At 43.0% G+C, this 23,678-nt stretch overlaps 1 protein-coding gene across 1 annotated transcript in view; it reads right to left on the reverse strand.

The window, feature by feature from the left end:
- ITGA9 (integrin subunit alpha 9) overlaps positions 1 to 23,678 on the reverse strand; it is an 838,607-nt gene that overhangs the window by 143,837 nt on the left and 671,092 nt on the right. Inside the window, exon 23 of the mRNA XM_053714443.1 lies at positions 22,548 to 22,655. Coding sequence (XP_053570418.1) covers positions 22,548 to 22,655 — 108 coding nt within the window. The remainder of the gene's footprint in view (positions 1 to 22,547; positions 22,656 to 23,678) is intronic.

Raw genomic sequence — 23,678 nt, forward strand, 5'->3', positions numbered from 1 at the left:
AATCTCCAAGCAGTCAGTTGGAGTGAGACCAGATTCGGATGTTCGAACGGGCCTTGAACAAGAAGGTCTCGTCTCAAAGGTAGCTTCCATGGTGGAGCCGATGACATATTCACCAGGTCTGCATACCAAGTCCTGCGTGGCCACGCAGGAGCTATCAAGATCACCGGTGCCCTCTCCTGATTGATCCTGGCTACCAGCCTGGGGATGAGAGGAAACGGCGGGAATACATAAGCTAGTTTGAAGGTCCAAGGTGCTACTAGTGCATCTACTAGAGTCGCCTTGGGATCCCTGGATCTGGACCCGTAGCAAGGAACCTTGAAGTTCTGACGAGAGGCCATCAGATCCATGTCTGGAATGCCCCACAATTGAGTAATTTGGGCAAAGATTTCCGGATGGAGTTCCCACTCCCCCGGATGAAATGTCTGACGACTCAGAAAATCCGCTTCCCAATTTTCCACTCCTGGGATGTGGATTGCAGACAAGTGGCAGGAGTGAGTCTCCGCCCATTGAATGATTTTGGTCACTTCTTCCATCGCCAGGGAACTCCTTGTTCCCCCCTGATGGTTGATGTACGCAACAGTCGTCATGTTGTCTGATTGAAACCGTATGAACTTGGCCTTTGCTAGCTGAGGCCAAGCCTTGAGAGCATTGAATATCGCTCTCAGTTCCAGAATATTTATCGGGAGAAGAGATTCTTCCCGAGACCAAAGACCCTGAGCTTTCAGAGGTCCCCAGACCGCGCCCCAGCCCTCCAGACTGGCGTCGGTCGTGACAATGACCCACTCTGGTCTGCGGAAGCTCATCCCCTGTGACAGGTTGTCCAGGGACAGCCACCAACGGAGTGAATCTCTGGTCCTCTGATCTACTTGTATCGTCGGAGACAAGTCTGTATAGTCCCCATTCCACTGACTGAGCATGCACAGTTGTAATGGTCTTAGATGAATTCGCGCAAAAGGAACTATGTCCATTGCCGCTACCATCAAACCTATTACTTCCATGCACTGCGCTATGGAAGGAAGAGGAACAGAATGAAGTATTTGACAAGAGTTTAGAAGTTTGATTTTCTGGCCTCTGTCAGAAAAATCCTCATTTCTAAGGAGTCTATTTTTGTTCCCAAGAAGGGAACCCTTGTTGACGGAGATAGAGAACTTTTTTCTACGTTCACTTTCCACCCGTGAGATCTGAGAAAGGCCAGGACAATGTCCGTGTGAGCCTTTGCTTGTGGAAGGGACGACGCTTGAATCAGTATGTCGTCCAAGTAAGGTACTACTGCAATGCCCCTTGGTCTTAGCACCGCTAGAAGGGACCCTAGTACCTTTGTGAAAATTCTTGGAGCAGTGGCTAATCCGAACGGAAGTGCCACAAACTGGTAATGCTTGTCCAGAAATGCGAACCTTAGGAACCGATGATGTTCCTTGTGGATAGGAATATGTAGATACGCATCCTTTAAATCCACCGTGGTCATGAATTGACCTTCCTGGATGGAAGGAAGAATTGTTCGAATGGTTTCCATTTTGAACGATGGAACCTTGAGAAACTTGTTTAGGATCTTGAGATCTAAGATTGGTCTGAATGTTCCCTCTTTTTTGGGAACTACGAACAGATTGGAGTAGAACCCCATCCCTTGTTCTCCTAATGGAACAGGATGAATCACTCCCATTTTTAACAGGTCTTCTACACAATGTAAGAATGCCTGTTTTTTTATGTGGTCTGAAGACAATTGAGACCTGTGGAACCTCCCCCTTGGGGGAAGCCCCTTGAATTCCAGAAGATAACCTTGGGAGACTATTTCTAGCGCCCAAGGATCCAGAACATCTCTTGCCCAAGCCTGAGCGAAAAGAGAGAGTCTGCCCCCCACCAGATCCGGTCCCGGATCGGGGGCCAACATCTCATGCTGTCTTGGTAGCAGTGGCAGGTTTCTTGGCCTGCTTACCTTTGTTCCAGCCTTGCATTGGCCTCCAGGCTGGCTTGGCTTGAGAAGTATTACCCTCTTGCTTAGAGGACGTAGCACTTGGGGCTGGTCCGTTTCTGCGAAAGGGACGAAAATTAGGTTTATTTTTGGCCTTGAAAGACCTATCCTGAGGAAGGGCGTGGCCCTTGCCCCCAGTGATATCAGAAATAATCTCTTTCAAGTCAGGGCCAAACAGCGTTTTCCCCTTGAAAGGAATGTTAAGCAATTTGTTCTTGGAAGACGCATCCGCTGACCAAGATTTTAGCCAAAGCGCTCTGCGCGCCACAATAGCAAACCCAGAATTTTTCGCCGCTAATCTAGCCAATTGCAAAGTGGCGTCTAGGGTGAAAGAGTTAGCCAATTTGAGAGCATGAATTCTGCCCAAAATCTCCTCATAAGAAGAATCTTTATTGAGCGCCTTTTCTAGTTCATCGAACCAGAAACACGCTGCTGTAGTGACAGGAATAATGCATGAAATTGGTTGTAGAAGGTAACCTTGCTGAACAAACATCTTTTTAAGCAAACCCTCTAATTTTTTATCCATAGGATCTTTGAAAGCACAACTATCTTCTATGGGTATAGTGGTGCGTTTGTTTAGAGTAGAAACCGCCCCCTCGACCTTGGGGACTGTCTGCCATAAGTCCTTTCTGGGGTCGACCATAGGAAACAATTTCTTAAATATAGGGGGAGGGACGAAAGGTATGCCGGGCCTTTCCCATTCTTTATTTACAATGTCCGCCACCCGCTTGGGTATAGGAAAAGCTTCGGGGGGCCCCGGGACCTCTAGGAACTTGTCCATTTTACATAATTTCTCTGGAATGACCAAATTCTCACAATCATCCAGAGTAGATAACACCTCCTTAAGCAGGGCGCGGAGATGTTCCAATTTAAATTTAAATGTAATCACATCAGGTTCAGCTTGTTGAGAAATTTTCCCTGAATCTGAAATTTCTCCCTCAGACAAAACCTCCCTGGCCCCCTCAGACTGGTGTAGGGGCACTTCAGAACCAATATCATCAGCGTCCTCATGCTCTTCAGTATTTTCTAAAACAGAGCAGTCGCGCTTTCGCTGATAAGTGGGCATTTTGGCTAAAATGTTTTTGATAGAATTATCCATTACAGCTGTTAATTGTTGCATAGTAAGGAGTATTGGCGCACTAGATGTACTAGGGGCCTCCTGTGTGGGCAAGACTGGTGTAGACGAAGGAGGGGATGATGCAGTACCATGCTTACTCCCCTCACTTGAGGAATCATCTTGGGCATCATTTTCTCTAAATTTTGTGTCACATAAATCACATCTATTTAAATGAGAAGGAACCTTGGCTTCCCCACATACAGAACACAGTCTATCTGGTAGTTCAGACATGTTAAACAGGCATAAACTTGATAACAAAGTACAAAAAAACGTTTTAAAATAAAACCGTTACTGTCACTTTAAATTTTAAACTGAACACACTTTATTACTGCAAATGTGAAAAAGTATGAAGGAATTGTTCAAAATTCACCAAAATTTCACCACAGTGTCTGAAAGCCTTAAAAGTATTGCACACCAAATTTGAAAGCTTTAACCCTTATATTTAACCCCTTTACAGTCCCTGGTATCTGCTTTGCTGAGACCCAACCAAGCCCAAAGGGGAATACGATACCAAATGACGCCTTCAGAAAGTCTTTTCTATGTATCAGAGCTCCTCACACATGCATCTGCATGTCATGCTTCCCAAAAACAAGTGCGCAATAGAGGCGCGAAAATGAGGCTCTGCCTATGATTAGGGAAAGCCCCTAGAGAATAAGGTGTCCAATACAGTGCCTGCCGGTTATTTTACATAATTCCCAAGAATAAAATAATTCCTCAAAGCTATGAAGTATAAAATATGCTTATATATCAATCGTTTTAGCCCAGAAAATGTCTACAGTCTTAAAAGCCCTTGTGAAGCCCTTTTTTTTTTTTTTTTTTTTCCTTATGTAATAAAAATGGCTTACCGGATCCCATAGGGAAAATGACAGCTTCCAGCATTACATCGTCTTGTTAGAAATGTGTCATACTCAAGCAGCAAAAGTCTGCTCACTGTTTCCCCCAACTGAAGTTAATTCCTCTCAACAGTCCTGTGTGGAAACAGCCATCGATTTTAGTAACGGTTGCTAAAATCATTTTCCTCTTACAAACAGAAATCTTCATCTCTTTTCTGTTTCAGAGTAAATAGTACATACCAGCACTATTTTAAAATAACAAACTCTTGATTGAATAATAAAAACTACAGTTAAACACCAAAAAACTCTAAGCCATCTCCGTGGAGATGTTGCCTGTACAACGGCAAAGAGAATGACTGGGGAAGGCGGAGCCTAGGAGGGATCATGTGACCAGCTTTGCTGGGCTCTTTGCCATTTCCTGTTGGGGAAGAGAATATCCCACAAGTAAGGATGACGCCGTGGACCGGACACACCTATGTTGGAGAAAATAATGTATGGTTTCAATTTTGCACTTTTTCATACAGTTTTAATTTTGCATTTTGAAATCACATTGAACATTAAATATAATATATTACTGTGTACATTAAAAAAACTTTTTCCTTTACAGCTTAAACCAGAACTTTGCTGCATGACTTAAAGAGAAACTGAACCCACATTTTGTCTTTCATGATTCAGATAGCGCATGCCATTTTAAGCAACTTTCTAATTTACTCCTATTATCAATTTTTCTTCGTTCTCTTGCTATCTTTATTTGAAAAAGAAGGCACCTAAGCTATTTGTTTGGTTCAGTACCATGGAAAGCACTTGTTCATTGGTGGATACATTTATCCACCAATCAGCAAGAACAACCCAGGTTGTTCACCAAAAATGGGCCGGTATCTAAACATACATTTTTGCATTTCAAATAAAGATGCCAAGTCAATGAAGAAAAATTGATAATAGGAGTAAATTAGAAAGTTGCTTCAAATTGAATGCTCTATCTGAATCCCAAAAGAAAAAATTTGGGTTCAGTGTCCCTTTAAACTTGGATTTTAAGGTATTCTTTTAATATGAATTTTAAAGCATATTATTGATACAATTTTAACAATAAAATGTTATTATTTACATTTCAATTAACTTTTTAAACTGCTAATTTCTTCAATGTAGGTTACATCCCTTATCAAGATGTACAGCTCAAATTTGCCTATATAGAATCCTAGGAAAGGATCATGTAGCATTGATTCATCTTTTTTTAGAGAAGCTCATCTAAGTAGAGAAATCGGTATTATATTGCCCAAGGCAAGCCATTATGGTCCAAAGAGTATAATGACTGTTCTTGAGAGTTTGAAAAAAATATAATCTAATTTGTTACAAGTGCAAATGGTCAAATCATATTCCCTTATTGTGCCTTACATAAAAGTTATACTATATTCTAAATAGCTAACTGGACTAATCAAGAATTCAAGACCCGCGACTCTCGATGTAATTACATTTTTCTGTTTCTTATGGGACTGTTGCATCTGGCTTTTTGGTTCAGTGAAACTGCAATGTTAAGAATTTGTCCCAAGGGATCCATCTGACTCACGGTGTGCGGTTACCCTCAATTACTGGTTTATTGAAAGAAAATATTTTAGGGCAAAGAGTTATCTGCAGCCCAGATGGAGACTAGTCTGTTTGTTTGGGCTACTGATGTGAATCATTTCAATGCTCATGGAAGATGTTCACCTTATGAGCCATCTATTCTGATATACATTCTGGAACTGTTGTTCTTGTGCTAATAACCTGGGTTTCTCTTCTGTTCAACAGCCTGTGTAGATTGTTTCCATTAGTATGTCAGTAGTTGTTAACATGAACTATTAAATAGGGTGCTCATAGCAGGTCTGGAATGAAGAAGATGCTTCCAGCCTCAGATGAACCAAGGTTCAAAATCTTCAACCATCCATATTCCACATCTTTAGAACCAGCAAGTAGATTTCCTGAGTTGTCTAACAGTTCATCAAGGATACCTTTTACTTCATATGGGTGTTTGTTTTCTGGTGATCTCCTCAAGATGGGGAAGCTGAGATATAGGAGCCTATTTATCAAGCTCCGAATGGAGCTTGATGCCCCGTGTTTCTGGCGAGCCTGCAGGCTCGCCAGACACAGCAGTTATGAAGCAGCGGTCACAAAGACCGCTGCTCCATAACCTGTCCACCTGCTCTGAGCAGGCGGACAGACATCGCCGGAAATCAACCCAATCGAGTACAATTGGGTTAATTGACACCCCCCCTGCTGGCGGCCCATTGGCTGCGAGTCTGCAGGGGGCGGCGTTGCACCAGCAGCTCTTGTGAGCTGCTGGTGCAATGCTGAATACGGCGAGCATATTGCTCGCCGTATTCAGCGAGGTCTGGCGGACCTGATCCGCACTGTTGGATCAGGTCCGCCAGACCTTGATAAATAGGGGCCATAGTTCTCATTGTGTTAAAGGGACAGTCTATGTCTTAGTAATCTTAAAGTCTTACCCTAGATTAAGCTGCAAATAGCTTCATGCACCTTCTCTATATCATGCAGCAGGAACTGTAACATTTTTATTTTAAAATGAATATTGTTTCTAGCCCCTTTGAAATGGCTGCCAAACTCTGCCCACTGATGACATCACAATCTGGGCTACATATGGCGTCCAATCACAAAAGGTTCACTAGTTGGTACAGACAGTCAATCCTTTTCAGCAGAGTGCCTAGCTGTAGCCCATATTGTAATGTCATCAGTGGGTGGAGCTTGGCAACCATTTCAAAGTGGCTAGAAACAATATTCATTTTAAAATAACTTTTTTACCGTTCCTGCTGCATGATATAGAGCAAGTGCAGGAGGCTATTTGCAGCTTAATCTAAGGTAAGACTTTAAGATGACTAAAGTGTAGACTGTCCCTTTAAAGGAAAATTGCCCTGGGTACTATGCCAAAAAGGAGATCCTCATTCAATGGCAAGAAATACAATTTTTTTCTCCAGAGGCCATTAGGTATTTGTACTGGCTCTTGTCTTGCCCAGTGGTTATCAAAGATGTTCTTTCTGTCTGGACAGAATCATTAGTTATTGTTTAAAGGGACATTAAACACTAAATAAATGCTAGATAGAATAATGCATTCAAAGAAAAGATTAGTCTGAGAATAACATGTAGATGTATTTTTTAAAATGTATTATCTATTTAAATAGTGACAAAATAAGTGTAAAGTTTTAGCGTCTATAAATGTTGTAACTTAGGTTACCTTCTCTGCTGTGGCCAATTATCAACAGTTTTAAATAGGTCACTAGAGTGTGCAGCCAATGTCTGTGTGGAATATAACAGTGTTCTGCACTTTCATTTCTAACAGGAACTGAAAAGTTCAATTTCAGAATGGAATTATAAGAAAAGGGGACAAAATAAATAATGAAAGTATATTGCAGACTTTTTCATATATATATATATATATATATATATATATATATATATATATATATATATATATATATATATATATATATATATATATATATATATATATATATATATATACGATTTATCATTTGATGTTACCATCTCAAAGTGTTTAATGTCCCTTTAAGGTTCTCAATTTCCCATCTTATTCTTCATTTCAGTACCAAAACTTGAAAATGCTTCAATACTAAAACTTTCCTTTTGTAAAACAAGTTTTTGCCAGGGTGATGTCTACCTATTGTGAACTAAGAAGCATGTAGCTTTGGTACTAGCCCGCTAGTACAGATAGAAAGTATATTTATACTTACATATACTTTACTAAATGTACATGTTGTATGAAACGCAGCCACACATTTTATTTATGGGTACAGTTTGGAATACAATTTGGGAACAATGCTCTTTCTTACCAACCTCTTTCCAAATAAGTTCTGCAATGAATGGAAGCAATATGCAGTATAGAAGAAGACACCATGAAGACTTATGGGAAGTTTGTATCTACTAGATAAAGATAAAGGCACTAGACTAAATTGTCACTAGTGCAAAATAATATAACAACACTTCATGCATGAAAACATAAATTATGCTTACCTGATAATTTTCTTTTCTTCTGATGGAAAGAGTCCACAGCTGCATTCATTACTTTTGGGAAATAAGAACCTGGCCACCAGGAGGAAGCAAAGACACCCCAGCCAAAGGCTTAAATACTCCTCCTTCTCCCCTCATCCCCCAGTCATTCAGCCAAAGAACAAGGACCAGTAGAAGAAATATCAGGGTGAAAGATAAAACAGGACACCCCACAAAAAAATTACGGGTGGGGAGCTGTGGACTCTTTCCATCAGAAGAAAAGAAAATTATCAGGTAAGCATAATTTATGTTAAATGGAAAGATTCCACAGCTAAATTCATTACTTTTGGGAAAACAATACCCAAGCTATAGAGTACACTGAATGCCAAGACTGGAGGGTACAATAGGCGTCCCATTCTGAGGGCACCAGGCCTGAAACCACTACCCAAAAAAAAACCCTGCTTCGTCCGAAGCCGAGAAACTTTGAAAAGGAAAGGCCACAAGGACACTGACCCACAGATAGTCCAGAAGCCTAGCTAGAGACTGCAAAATCGGACTCAACTGAGCCAACAGTCCTCCAGGAGACACTGTCGCCAAATAGTCGGTTCCTCACCACTCAATCCTCACTATTGAAGGGAACACCAGTCTATAGTCCCAAAGAGATAGGGCAAGGAAGAACCGAAGGGAAACCAAAAGGACACCACAGAATCCATAAGGAAAAATCCCAAATAACAAGCCCAGCTCACAAGACCCAAATGGGTCCTGACAAACAAGGGGAGACTATGCCCAGACCAAGCAGAAACCGGAGGTTTAGGGACAGGCATCGAAACAGAGAAACCATTCTTTCAACATTGTGCAAAGCACTGAAAGACAACGGAAGACGGAGTCCTCACAGCATCCGAACATAGAATACAAAGTATTCAACCACAAACAAATGTGTAACAGACCCAGACGAAAAACCCTGAGTCGAGAACACAGCGCCCACAACAGGGCGACACAGAGGAAACTTGCTAATAAGTAGAAGCGGCCAACAGGAGAACAGACTGCAAAAAGCAACCCCCAGACAGAGTGCACGCTCTAGGCAATCGAAGCCGCCAGACTTACACACAGGTCTCCAAAAGGGGAACACATAATCTCAATCGAGGCCCCCCCGAAAGTAGAGGATACACCCAGAGCCCGAAGGAGGTGTAAACCTGGACCCTCTGCCTTTAAGCCTAGGGAGCTAGCAACTACGCCCACCTAGTTCCTGAAAATGACGTCTATCCGAACCCACGCCCAGCTGGACCAGCCCAGCATCAGCGGATCCAAAATAGGGATAGTGGAAGAACCCCAAGCCCGCTCACTAACTAGCGGAAGAATGGCCACAGCCATCCTCACAAAGTACAGGTACAACCCAACTCCTAGAACAGACGACAAGGCCGTACACCCAAAGGATCTAGCAAAAAGGCACAACAAAGTGTCAACACGGAGCCAGCAAGACTCCAGATGGAACGTAACACCCCAGAGAGACACCCCTCTCTGATAAGTTACACAGTTCCAACCTCCTGATCTGGAGAAGCCCCAAGAAAGGAACCACATCACTATAAGAGTGAGAATAAACCCCTTAAAAAAAGGAAGGAGCCAGAAGGCAACACCTGTCCTTGGGGCACGAAGCTACAGGCTAAGGAGAAATCAACCCCCAACACAGATGCCCTTGGAAAAGACTCCCCTAAAAAGCAGCTTGCCAACACACATCTCCTGTGTGATAGATGCAGCAGAGACACTGCAAACCCATTCGCCTGCAGAGCAGTGAATCCAAGGGTTACCCTAGCAAGCTGACCCAGACACTCAGAAAACCTGGCCAACCATGACCAGGTCAAGCAGACCGAGTAAGAGACATAGCTCAAAGTTCCCAGTAACTGGAGAACCCCAAACCAGTCCCTAGGCATAAGAGTCAGGTAAGAACCCACAAAGGAAAATGCTGAGCAAAGCCTCAGCAAAAGGAAGCCTCAGGGATAAAACAGGTCCGGGCACCCAATTGTTCGATCAAACATATCCGAGAACTTAACACCCCATCTGATAAAAAAAACAGACACAAAGGTAAGAATCTACCTCTTGAAAAAGCCTGACCGCAGATTGGGGGAAACGAGTCGAGGATTGTACAGACAGCTGATACCTCTGTGTTCCGGGTCTTACGTTACCTGTAGAAGGCAGTCCGGATGCCAAACAGGTTCTGAAGCCGGTGTTCCGTATTCCATCATCGGATTGTGTCAACAACCAAACCAGAGAGGCTACTACAATATTGTCTGTTTTTCCTGCTTGTTTTTACATATATCTAGTAAGTGCAACAGTACTTCGTGTGCGCTTCTTTTTGTTTTCTATATGTAACATTCAACGAGTCAAACAAGGGATTACCTGGCTTGACAGGAGCAGCACCGGAGATAGCCTTCGTGGAACAGAAGCGGAATAGGAGGCTGTATCAAACTAAAACTGTGATATAATAGAATTACATGAACATAAGGATATATTTCCACTCATTAGATTAAGATTGAATATTTTGAAGTAAAGCACCCCTTATTGGATTTAAAATAAGGTACTGTGGTCTACACGCATGTTTGGAACTTTATTTTCATAAGGAATTCACCTTCATTATCTTATAACAGCCGAAAGTACAAAGGTTGGGTTAAGAACAAATTGACATATCTGTACCCGCATGGGCCTGGTTTATCAATACTGTGTGTGTGTGTGTGTGTGTATCTATATATCTCGTTGCCATTTTTGAATTACATACTTAGTGGTGTGAATTATATGCACAGTGGGGGGATTGCCATACACAGGGTATATTATTATATTAAATATATACAGGAATGATACGGCAGAGAGATATACATATATATTGTTTATTATTAGTGAAGAATATCAATATAAACTAGAATTGTCATCCGTAGTAGATATATTCAGTTCAGGTCGAGCACAATATCATTCCACTTACCCTTGCTAAAGTACTACGCTCCAAGAAGCAAGGCGATAAAAGTCGAATAACGACTCTAGAGCCCCTAGACTACCAACACAGCCTCGGGTAACAAGCAAGGAAAACTTTGAGGTTAAAACACCTTGAGCAGGGCTAGTCTCCACATCACCTCCCTATCAACAGAGGGATACAGGGAGAAAAAGGCACGAAGCCCCAGCTCCGGGGAACGCTGAGCAAGCCCAATGTCCCCACAGGGATCAACAATCTCCCAGAGAGAAACTCAGGTCCCTAAAAGGAGACCTAACCCACCCGGAGACAAAGGGGGAAGACCCAGAAGGTCTCATAATCAGCTAGACAGTACACGGATAATGAACAATAGCTGCAGCTGGTTACAATAAACAGCCTGTGAGCACACATTCAAGGTGCCAGGAGCTGCAGCAGATTCAAACTACTAGCTGTAGATGGACCAAGTCCAAAAAGGACAAATCCAGAGCCTTAAAAGAAGGCCAAACTGCTCAAACGGCGGTAAGAGGGCGCTAAGCCCTCCAACCCTCCACTACGTTGGGGAGGAAACTCTATTGTCCGATAATACCAGACGTAAGAGAGAGTTACGCAGCGGAAACTCCACTAACCCAGGCATCCAGATGAAGGCTATCAGAACTGAAACAATCCTTCCCGCCTCTTAGGCCCACAGGCCTCTTGATGCGTAGTTGAAACATGTAAAACAAATGATAACATGGGCACTCAGCGCCTCGAATAGTGCCACATGTCTGAACAGCCACAAGACAGAACCGATCCCAACAGGACCAGCCTGCACCCAGGGTCCTAACCGGCAGGCTGCATACATCCTCCCTCAGAGGGGAAGAAGGGAAAACAGACATTTTAACATAGGACTAACTGTCCAAAACAACTTCCGAAGAAGTAACAAAGAGTATCGATCACAGAGAGTTCCCGAAGGAAACAATAAACAAAACAAAAAACATCCCATCGGATAAAATAAAATATAAGGCAACCCAGAGGTTAACGCCCAAGAAGAAACAGGCCTACTCGCAGGACCAGCCAAACGGAGCCCAGATCTTCCATAAACTGGGAACAATCCCGATAATTGAACAATCAGGGGATTACATCATCCCCACACGTCTAATGAGGTGCACCATTCGAATTAGCAGACTGAAAATTCCCGTATCCAATAAGGATAGGGTCATTACTAACTGAAAAACATGTCTGAGCAATACGCGAAGGCGTGCAATTCTGTAATGAAAGGTGCAACACTCAGGGACAGTTACACCCGCAGGGACCTGTAGAGGCCCTCCCCAAGGCGGGAGACCTGCAGACAAATAATCACCAAAAATATGTGGAAGCAAAAACGTGCTGCAACCTCCGGAGGGAACACACCACCCTGCATGGAGGAATAATTATAAACTGGGTTACACGCCTGTGTAGAAGTATGGAGCGGACGGGACCCCCAGAGGCGGATGGCTCAGCTGTCCCTTGATTCCCCGAGTCCAAGGAACAAGGCGCTCTCAAATGGCATACAGAACAGAACTGGTTGACATGTGTCAACGAGGCCAATCCGGATTCTTCACCGGACGCAGAAACTGAATCTGAAATTAAAACAGTCTCAGTATCAGACTCCTCTATAACTGAATCTGAAATTTGAACAGTCTCAGCATCAGAATCCTCCATAACTGGATAGAGGATATGCAAATATGGACTAAAGAAGTAAAACAAAAACGGCACCTGACACCCACAATGGCTGGGGCACTCACCACCTCTTATGACCAGACCCCTGCAGACTAGAATTTTTCCTTCGCCACACGGTCGGGAATGCGGAAATGGAAGACGAAACGTAACCACACCCGACCACAGGGTGAACCGTACAGTTAAAAAAAGCACGCCCAACCATAAGGTTGCGTCACTTCCAAAGGCCTCAATGTTCCAAACCACGAGCTCAGTAAACATCACACATAAGCAGGTTGAATCATATAACAAACATGATAATAAATCATCTTACCAGAATCTACGCCGTGGAACAGGAACACGGCCCTTCAAGTGTGACGGATAGTAACATTGCCTCCGCCATGGACTTGAAAGAAGAAAGCAGGCAGCGGAGCAAAGTTCGACAACGCCAATTGCTTGAAGAGCTGTTAACATGAGTCGGGATGGTTTCACAGAAAGACTTTCCCTGCATCTCTGGACTCTAACTTTCATCCAAGCCCTCACTGAGAGACTGACAGGATTACTTAAAACTCCTGTCACATGCCCACAATAAATTCTGACACTTCTCTGCCAACCTCCTGGGATGAAAGGCAAAGAATGACTGGGGGATGAGGGAAGTGTGAGGAGTATTGTATTTAAGCCTTTGGCTGTGGTGTCTTTGCCTCCTCCTGGTGGCCAGGATCTTATTTCCCAAAAGTAATGAATGCAGCTGTGGAGTCTTTCCATTTAAGAAGAAAAAAGAGAATTTATAATTACGTATAAATATTGTTTTCTGCTTCTGAAAATCCCCATCTTGGTGTTAAAGGGAAAGGCCTGGATTTCATGGCATTAGTCACAATTGAAAAATAACAGTTTATCCTACAGAATGGTACCCATTTAAGGTACATTTGACTTTCACAAGAAGAATTTTCCTGTAAAAGTGTGGACCAGTTCATCCAAAAGAACAACACAGTTCCAAAAAACTAAACAGTTTTCCTGTGGAAAAAGATACAGGCAAAATCAGGCATATTTCCTTGCAAAAGTATGTGCAACCCTTCCATCCATGCACAGTGTGCTAAGGGTCACATCTGTTTGCTCTGATGCCAAAACCATTAATTTATACTTTATATTACAAAATTAACGCCAACAAAATTCATTAAGATTTTTTTTTAATTTTCTTTTTATTGAGGTAGCAATAACAGTACAAAACATACATTATAAACAGGGGTACAGGAGGTATTTCAAAGAATGAAATCACAGGTAAGCATCAATTTAGGATACATGACATTCTTAGAGAACAACAATTTTTCGGCTCATTTTGTTTTGTTTTTTTGTAGATTAATATTTGTCGTGCCGTCAGTGACTACCAGGACCCCTGGTGGGTCCATACGCTCCAATGATCGAATGAGGGCACAATAAATAGTATAAGTTAGTACCAATTAGAAGCTTATTAAGAAAACTAGTAAAACTCTTACATCTTAGACAATCTTTGGGTAATAAGTTGGGTATAGTAACAGTATATCAACTAACAAACTGTATATAATAAAGTATATATAAATCAGCAGGAGGATACAGCACACACTTTATCTTCACAGCCACCTGGTGCTCAGCCAAAGCATACATACAGTGAATAAGAACCGGATCAAACGAACGGTCTCCGTTTTGCAGAGAGATCCAAGAACAGCCGGCACACAGGTTTTTATCAGCAATCCGTTTTAATGTGAAAAAGAAACCATATATATATAAACACAGCAGTATTATCCGTGTTAGGGCCTGAAGAGCAGACTATGGCTCTTCGAGCTGGGCAGAGGCTACGTAACTCTGCCAAAAAAAAAAAAAAGAATAATGTGGAGGAGAAACTACTCCTCCCTTACCGCACAAGGACCATGAATGGTTATAATTTTAATCACTGGGTGTGTTTGAATGTGGGAAGTCGATTTGAATAACAGGGTCGTTCTTGAACACTTCATTTTGTAAACAACAACATAGGTAAATTCACAGAGCCCATTTCTATAGTTAACAAATTATAAGCAATTGATACATATAGATTGCAAGACAACCCTCCAGCTAGCACTAATACAAATCTAGATAAAGTAAACAACATTTCACAACAGTACTGGTCAATAATGATATGCCTAAATAGGTGCCCCACAGGTCTCCCTTAGAGCAAAACAAATCTGTAGGAACAGTTCTGCTGCATGCCCTTTGAAAGAGTGTGTGTCTTTTGACCACACTGTACCACACTACACAAATTGAACAGTCTTACAGGGCTCATCCATTGATCCTGGAGACCTAGCATGATAATCTCCTCATTAAGGTATAGTGAAGCTATCAGCTGATAGTTCATCCAAGCAGGAGTTTCCCAGTCCTCCAACACAGCGTGAGTCAGATTGTAAGGGCACTCTTCTTCTACAGTTTCAGTGCAGAGCTCCAACTATTTCCACAGAGGGCCCATCTGTCTCCACTGGGCTACATTGTTGAAAAAATGCTGCAGAGGAGTCGGTCACGAACATAGGCTCCCTTAGGTCGGTAACTTAGCTCAGCACTCCTGTGAACTTCTGGATTCTCCCGCCAGTCGTGAAAACTATCAAATACTCCCTGCAGAGGGTCGGCCACACCCCTCCGGACAGGGGCCATGGTAAGTTGTACGGGTCTCTCACGAATATCCATCAGTGGGCAGACAGGGTTTACATCCCCATATAGCTGAATCTTGCTTGGTTGCATATCCCTGATCTGAACAGTGGGCTCCTCAAGCATCGTTGCTTCGGGCTCAGGGACAAGAGACTATCGATCCTGCTACATATCTGCTGTTCATAGTCTATCAGTAGATCTTGTATAGTTACATGGACTTCCTCCATTTTCATATTGGGGTATATAAGAAGGGATGTTTAATGTTATCTCCTCAGGCCCGGGGGGGGGGGGGGGTTGCTGAAAGTTTTCCACGTATAGGATCCAGCCTAGGAGACCATGGGATCACACAATAGAGATATTGCCCAAACCAGCTAACTTTCTGCTTTCTCACAGAATCAAATTCTGTGCTGGATGGCATCATGCAGATTTGATTGCATGGAGGATTACAATTCTTAATGTCAGAGCTCCCTTTTTTGCGGCCATCTTCTGCCATCTCAGTAAGATCTTGTTCCCCAGAAAGTGTGACTTTAATAGCTGTCACCACCAGGAACCCACTTTTCTTATTAAAGGGACACATTGTGTATCTGTATCAAAGAGCATCGTAAAAACATGATGAATTTTCTATACTCTGCTTCTCACTGACAATGCTGACATGTCTCCCTCAGTCAGGCTCACACAGAGCCACCATGCTTTGCGCGCCCTCTTCTCCTCCCCATTTTAAGATTTTTAGTATTTTCTTGTAGTATTAATTAAGTCACATGTAAAACATTTAGAGGGGGAAACTTACCTGCTGTGTATGCAAAATAAAGAATAATTAATATGGATAAACTCTGGAAATGTGTTACAATTTTGAGCAAGCTTCCCAGAAATTGTAGTTTTTATAAGGCAATAAACACTTAAATTACAGAAGTATTTCCTTGTAAGCAAATTTTAGTTAACAGAAGAATGACAGGTCATTAAAGGGACATGAAACCCAAAAATTTTCTTTCATGATTCAGATAGAGAATACAATTTTAAACAATTTTCCAATTTTTGTCTATTATTTTATTTGCTTCCTTCTCTTGTTAGCTCAGGAGCAGCAGAGAACCTAGGTTCTAGCTGTTGATTGGTGGCTGCATATATACATATCGATTGTGATTAGCTCACATATGTGTTCAGTTAGAAACCATTAGTGCATTGCTGCTCCTTCAACAAATGATACCAAGAGAATGAAACAAATTAGATAATAGGAGTAAATTAGAAAGTTGTTTAAAATTGTATTCTCTATCTGAATTATGAAAGAAAATGTTGGGTTTCATGTCCCTTTAAGCAATAAAAAGCAAGTTTTCTACATAGGGAAGGGGAAATGTATGAGACTATTCTGAAATAAACTGCTATATAATATTTTTTTGTTCAACTGACCAAGGAAAATTTATTTATAGATGTATAAATAATTTAAAATAATTTTTAAAAAATAAACACTGTCTAATGCCCCCCCCCCAGGCTGATACACACAGATCAGCCAATAATCAGCCCCAGCTCAAAAGGAAGACACACTATCCCCTTAAAAGGGAAGGGCACAAATAAGAACAACGTACATGTCCACCAGAGAAAAAACTCCCCATGAAAAGGAGCACACTATGTCCGAAGGACAAGTCAGGCCTTAAAGTTTATAACCAGTACCCGAAGGTGGATGTGAACTCTGGCCTTCCTGCTTGCAAGCCCAATGAGCTAGCCCCTATGTCGCAACATAGGTTTTCCTGAACAAACTGGGTCATCCCGAACCAGTCCACAGGATCATAAGTCTCCAGACATCCAAGGCCTCCTAGACAAGAACCCTGGACCCAGGACCCAGAATCATCCTAGAACGAACGACACCCTCAGGGAACACAAGATACCTCTTTCTGAAGCAATCAGACCTCACAGGGGAAGAGAACCGGGAAACCCGGAGAACGGGTACAGGACTCACTTGTAATTCCCAGCCCAAAGGGAAGAGAACACCCTTAGCCGGAGGCCACATGGTGCTAGGTCGCGACAAAGTCACGCATTTCTCTGGAGCCGAAAGGCCCCAAGGGCAACACTAAGGGAAATGAGAACGAAAACAGAGTCACCTGAAAAAGTAGAAAGAAGGGCTAGTCTCCATAATCCTTTCAGATTAACGTTCCATAGGACCACACCCAAGGGAGAAGAATGCAAAGCATCCCGAACCCAGGCAGAAAAACATCCCCTAAGCAAAAAGCTTGAAAAAAGAGACAACACCTCCTATCGCCCCGATATGGAGACGACTAACTCCCAAAGGAAGACAGAGCCTCACGGCCTTCAGTTCCTAATTAAGCAGCCAAAACCGCCAGAAAAAACAGACGAAGTCCAGAAAGTCTCTACCTAAAGGAACAGAACCTCTAAAAAGGAACAAGTCCTAAAAGGACAATTCCAAAGAGACCATGAAAGGCAAAACCGTAAGAACGGCGGTATGAAGGACCTAAATCCTCCAAGCCTCCAATCCATAATGGGAAGGAACACTCTGGTTCCTGGAAAAATCGGAAACGACTGAGTTTGTCGCCGCGGATCTCAACGGAGTCCCGGCCCACTAGATTGAAAGGCGAATGAGGACTGAACCAATTCCCTATGCCCCTAAGCAACCACGGACCCTCAAGTCCTTTCAGGATGCTAGTTGAAGCTTGTAAAATAAAACAAGAAAACAACACAAATCACATTGTGATCACTAGGCGGCCTCACCGGACCAACCGGATATAAAAGGGCGCCACGTGTCTGAAGGATTTGTACCCAGTCAGGACTAGCCTGAAACCAAGGGCCCCAGCACTGTCAAGGCCACACAGAGTCCCCCCCACCCCCCACCCCCCGATGATGGAGGGATAAAGAACAGTCAGGCAGACTTTTGTATACAGTGCGACCACAAAATCGTGAGTATCAATTCCAGAGAAGAAAGTTCCCGAAGGAAACATCACACCACAACATGAGCTTTAGACCAAATAAAAATCATCCTCATCGGATGAAAATAAGATAAGGCCGCACATAGGTTATCGTCCCGGAAGAACGCACAGACCCGCAGGACAACCCAACAGGGGTCCAAGACTTCCAAGCTCAGAACTGGAAAAGTATACACAAATAACAAAGACTATAAGGAGATTACTCCATCCCCTTCTGTCTATAGATGCAAACCAGTCGAAGATTAAGACTGAGAATCCCCAGACCCATTAAGACTGGGATCCTCCAGCAACGCCAAAAACGTGCCTTAGTAGAACACAAAGGCGCGCCAGTCTATAACGAAAGGTGAACATACCTCCGCCATGACAAAAGAAGAACACTGGCCCTGAAGGTTGACCCCCTGAGGCCTTAGGGGCAGTCGCTCCCCTGGAGGGCTGAACTGGACCAGGCAATCCCACGCTCGACGAGCCCCAGTTAACGGATCACGGACAATATTGTAAGCACACTCCCGGGAGGTGCAGATGCGCCAGTGCCAAAGATATGGCCATGCGGAACAGTGTCGTAACCTCCAGTGGGAACAGGCCACACTCCATAGGATAAGTAGCGTTTGGGTTACCTGCATGCGTAGTAAGATTTGGTGGTAGGGAACTCGTCTCGTGGGAAATAGAATCCCCAGAGGAGGATGGTCAGTGGGCACCTGATTCCCCGATCCAGAGGAACAGAGCACTCTAAAATGGCATTCGGAACATAACTGATGGGCATGTATCACCCGGGACATCCGTCTCCAAAAAATCTGAATCCTCCATAACTGGGAATAAAAAATAAACCAATAAGAAAAATCTAAACGGTACCTTACATCCCCAATGGCTGGGGCCCTCAGCACCTCCAGAGAACCAGACACCAGCGGACCAGGATTTCTTCGTCGCCACACGGTCAGGAATGCGGAAATGGAGTCACAAGGTAAACCGTGCAGTCCATGCAAAAGAGTGCCCGACCGTAAAGGCCGCGTCACTAGACATAGGCCGTTATGTTCCAAAATAGCCATGAGCAGAAGCAACACTACACAGTAGCAGACAGAATCACATAACAAACATGATTATAAACCCTCAGGAGATATTAACCCTTGATTCCTAGATACAAAAAGGAGCCTCACTGAGACCTTATGTTAAAATTATCCCCGAAAGGTTGTAACCCATCTCGGAGAAACAGTTGTAATTACAATACATCCATGATGAAAGTAAAATGAAACGATCTTACCGGAATTTACGCCGTGGAACAGGAACACGGCCCTTTAAGTATGACAGATAGTAGCGTCGCTTCTGCCATGGACTTGAGAAAAAAAAGCAGGCAGCGAAACTCATCAACGCTGATTGCTTGTGGAGCTATTAATGAGTCGGGATGGTTTCGCAGAAAGACTCTCCCTGCATCTCCGGACTCTAATTTTCACCCATGCTCTCACTGAGAGGCTGACAGGACTACTTAAAACTCCAGTCCCATGCCGAAGAGCACTACCCTCCATAAGAGACTATCTTTAATCTGAATTCCCAAAAGTAATGAATGCAGCTGTGGACTCTTTCCATTTATGAAGAAAGATAAAACAAAATAGCAAATCAGCATCATCAGTTTCGAATTCACGCTTTGCTTTCATAGTAAATTTCCTTAAATTTAGGAGGAAAAGAGAGCGACTGTACCTCCACGTGTCAGATGCATGCTTCCTGGTAAGACCTGGGACTAGCATCTTGATTGGCTACTGAGGACTGAGCAAAATATCTTCCTTTTTTACACAGAGATGTTCATGTGATATTTTCTAGTCAGATATTTACAGATATGTTGCACAAATTTCAAGTGATTCAGAACTGGGGTAGCATCCTTTTAAAGATGTATTCACTAAAAAAGATTGTATTTCTGTTCATTCCTGCAGTAGACCCGGAGTTAATTATTTTAGTTATGTATGTGAAATTCACCTTTCTTACAACCAGTTATATGTGTAATCTCCCTGTATCTACTTTCAAATAAATTTGCAACTTATTTCATGTCTGATGGAGAGATCCAAACTATACAGGGAGTGCAGAATTATTAGGCAAATGAGTATTTTGACCACATCATCCTCTTTATGCATGTTGTCTTACTCCAAGCTGTATAGGCTCGAAAGCCTACTACCAATTAAGCATATTAGGTGATGTGCATCTCTGTAATGAGAAGGGGTGTGGTCTAATGACATCAACACCCTATATCAGGTGTGCATAATTATTAGGCAACTTCCTTTCCTTTGGCAAAATGGGTCAAAAGAAGGACTTGACAGGCTCAGAAAAGTCAAAAATAGTGAGATATCTTGCAGAGGGATGCAGCACTCTTAACATTGCAAAGCTTCTGAAGTGTGATCAACGAACAATCAAGCGTTTCATTCAAAATAGTCAACAGGGTCGCAAGAAGCGTGTGGAAAAACCAAGGCGCAAAATAACTGCCCATGAACTGAGAAAAGTCAAGCGTGCAGCTGCCAAGATGCCACTTGCCACCAGTTTGGCCATATTTCAGAGCTGCAACATCACTGGAGTGCCCAAAAGCACAAGGTGTGCAATACTCAGAGACATGGCCAAGGTAAGAAAGGCTGAAAGACGACCACCACTGAACAAGACACACAAGCTGAAACGTCAAGACTGGGCCAAGAAATATCTCCAGACTGATTTTTCTAAGGTTTTATGGACTGATGAAATGAGAGTGAGTCTTGATGGGCCAGATGGATGGGCCCGTGGCTGGATTGGTAAAGGGCAGAGAGCTCCAGTCCGACTCAGACGCCAGCAAGGTGGAGGTGGAGTACTGGTTTGGGCTGGTATCATTAAAGATGAGCTTGTGGGGCCTTTTCGGGTTGAGGATGGAGTCAAGCTCAACTCCCAGTCCTACTGCCAGTTTCTGGAAGACACCTTCTTCAAGCAGTGGTACAGGAAGAAGTCTGCATCCTTCAAGAAAAACCTGATTTTCATGCAGGACAATGCTCCATCACACGCGTCCAAGTACTCCACAGCGTGGCTGGCAAGAAAGGGTATAAAAGAAGAAAATCTAATGACATGGCCTCCTTGTTCACCTGATCTGAACCCCATTGAGAACCTGTGGTCCATCATCAAATGTGAGATTTACAAGGAGGGAAAACAGTACACCTCTCTGAACAGTGTCTGGGAGGCTGTGGTTGCTGCTGCACGCAATGTTGATGGTGAACAGATCAAAACACTGACAGAATCCATGGATGGCAGGCTTTTGAGTGTCCTTGCAAAGAAAGGTGGCTATATTGGTCACTGATTTGTTTTTGTTTTGTTTTTGAATGTCAGAAATGTATATTTGTGAATGTTGAGATGTTATATTGGTTTCACTGGTAAAAATAAATAATTGAAATGGGTATATATTTGTTTTTTGTTAAGTTGCCTAATAATTATGTACAGTAATAGTCACCTGCACACACAGATATCCCCCTAAAATAGCTAAAACTAAAAACAAACTAAAAACTACTTCTAAAAATTTTCAGCTTTGATATTAATTAGTTTTTTGGGTTCATTGAGAACATGGTTGTTGTTCAATAATAAAATTAATCCTCAAAAATACAACTTGCCTAATAATTCTGCACTCCCTGTAAAAACACTCACCTTTATCTCTGCAAAAACCTATATAAAGGCATGTGTGTATTGTTATTGATAAACATGTGATTTGCTTTTTAAAGTGTCAGTAAATGTTGACAACATTCATATTTCAAACTTATTTAACTAGTTATATTATGTAATCTATAGATTTTTTTTCAATTATTACTTACAGTATATAATTCTTTCTAACTTACAATACTATGTATGAGCGGTTAGGCATCCATACTCAGTCCTTCTCCCTAAACCGCACCTTATGAGGGTATGTTTTCTGAACTATTCTGTGGCCCCCATGATGACGCAATCACGCCACCATTACCTTCCACCTAAATTTGGAAAGCTTGACTGTCTGCTTGCTTTGTTTCTGTAGCATGGCGGGACAGATTCCCGGAGTATGCGCAACGTGTCATCACTGCAGCGCTTTGTATACCTTTGGAGACTGACGTACGCGCTCATAACATCTAGTTATAGCGCGATTGATATTACTGTAATTTAATGGACCCTATTTTAAAGTAAAGTTAAAAAAAAAGCAGTGAACCTGTGGGTGGCCTGTTGATTACGATTTTTATGAATATAATATAAGTTTATGTGCAATTTGATCAAAAACTTTTGTAAGTAATACATAGGGAATATTTAAAATTGTAAAGTTTTTGCCTGGGTTTACTGTCCGTTTAAATAGATTAACTATACCTTTTAGTTGCTAGGAAATAATACTCACAAAAACATAAAACAGTAATACAAAAAATAATCTATAGTTTTGTAACATCTTACTTGTGCTCTCTTATGAGTATAATATACATACCATCATGTGTTGAATATGAAAAATTTCAGCACCAGTGGCAGACAGTCGATTTGGTAACAAAATCTGGACGACTGATCCAGGCATTGTACTTGGTCCAGAATTAAAAACCTTCAAAGAAAAAGAACACATAATATGTCAAATCTAATATTCAATATACGCCAATCCTATATAATAAAATCCGAAGCTGTCATGCGCAGTAGAGACTGCGCGCAAGAACAAACACACCTGGCCTTCCAACTGACCTCAGACCTGGCATGAGCGTGTGGTGGAGTGGGCATGGCCGGGCGGGTGTGGCATGGGCGGAGCTCGGGCATGACATGGGCAGGGCCGTACGTGACGTGGGCAGGGCCGGGCGGGACACGGGCAGAGCCAGATGCCGGGCTCTAAAGAGGGGGGATAGAGAGAGCAGAAGAGGGGGATAAATAGAGGGAGAGAGAAAGCAAAAGAGAGGGGGGAGAGTGCACAAAAGAGAGGGGGGAGAGAGCGCAAAAGAGAGGGGGGGAGAGCGCAAAAGAGAGGGGGAGAGAGCGCAAAAGAGAGGGGGGAGAGAGCGCAAAAGAGAAGTCGGAGAGAGCGCAAAAAAGAGGGGGAGAGAGCGCAAAAAAGAGGGGGAGAGAGCACAAAAGAGAGGGGGAGAGAGCACAAAAGAGAGGGGGGAGAGAGCACAAAAGAGAGGGGGGAGAGAGCACAAAAGAGAGGGGGGAGAGAGCACAAAAGAGAGGGGGAGAGAGCACAAAAGAGAGGGGGAGAGAGTGCAAAAGAGAGGGGGAGAGAGCACAAAAGAGAGGGGGAGAGAGCACAAAAGAGAGGGGGGAGAGAGCACAAAAGAGAGGGGGGAGAGAGCACAAAAGAGAGGGGGGAGAGAGCACAAAAGAGAGGGGGGAGAGAGCACAAAAGAGAGGGGGAGAGAGCACAAAAGAGAGGGGGAGAGAGCGCAAAAGAGAGGGGGAGAGAGCGCAAAAGAGAAGGGGGAGAGAGCGCAAAAGAGAGGGGGAGAGAGCATAAAAGAGAGGGGGAGAGAGCACAAAAGAGAGGGGGGAGAGAGCGCAAAAGAGAGGGGGGAGAGAGCACAAAAGAGAGGGGGAGAGAGCACAAAAGAGAGGGGGGAGAGAGCGCAAAAGAGAGGGGGGA

The sequence above is a fragment of the Bombina bombina genome, chromosome 5 (assembly GCF_027579735.1).
Source record: "Bombina bombina isolate aBomBom1 chromosome 5, aBomBom1.pri, whole genome shotgun sequence".
NCBI lineage: Eukaryota > Metazoa > Chordata > Amphibia > Anura > Bombinatoridae > Bombina > Bombina bombina.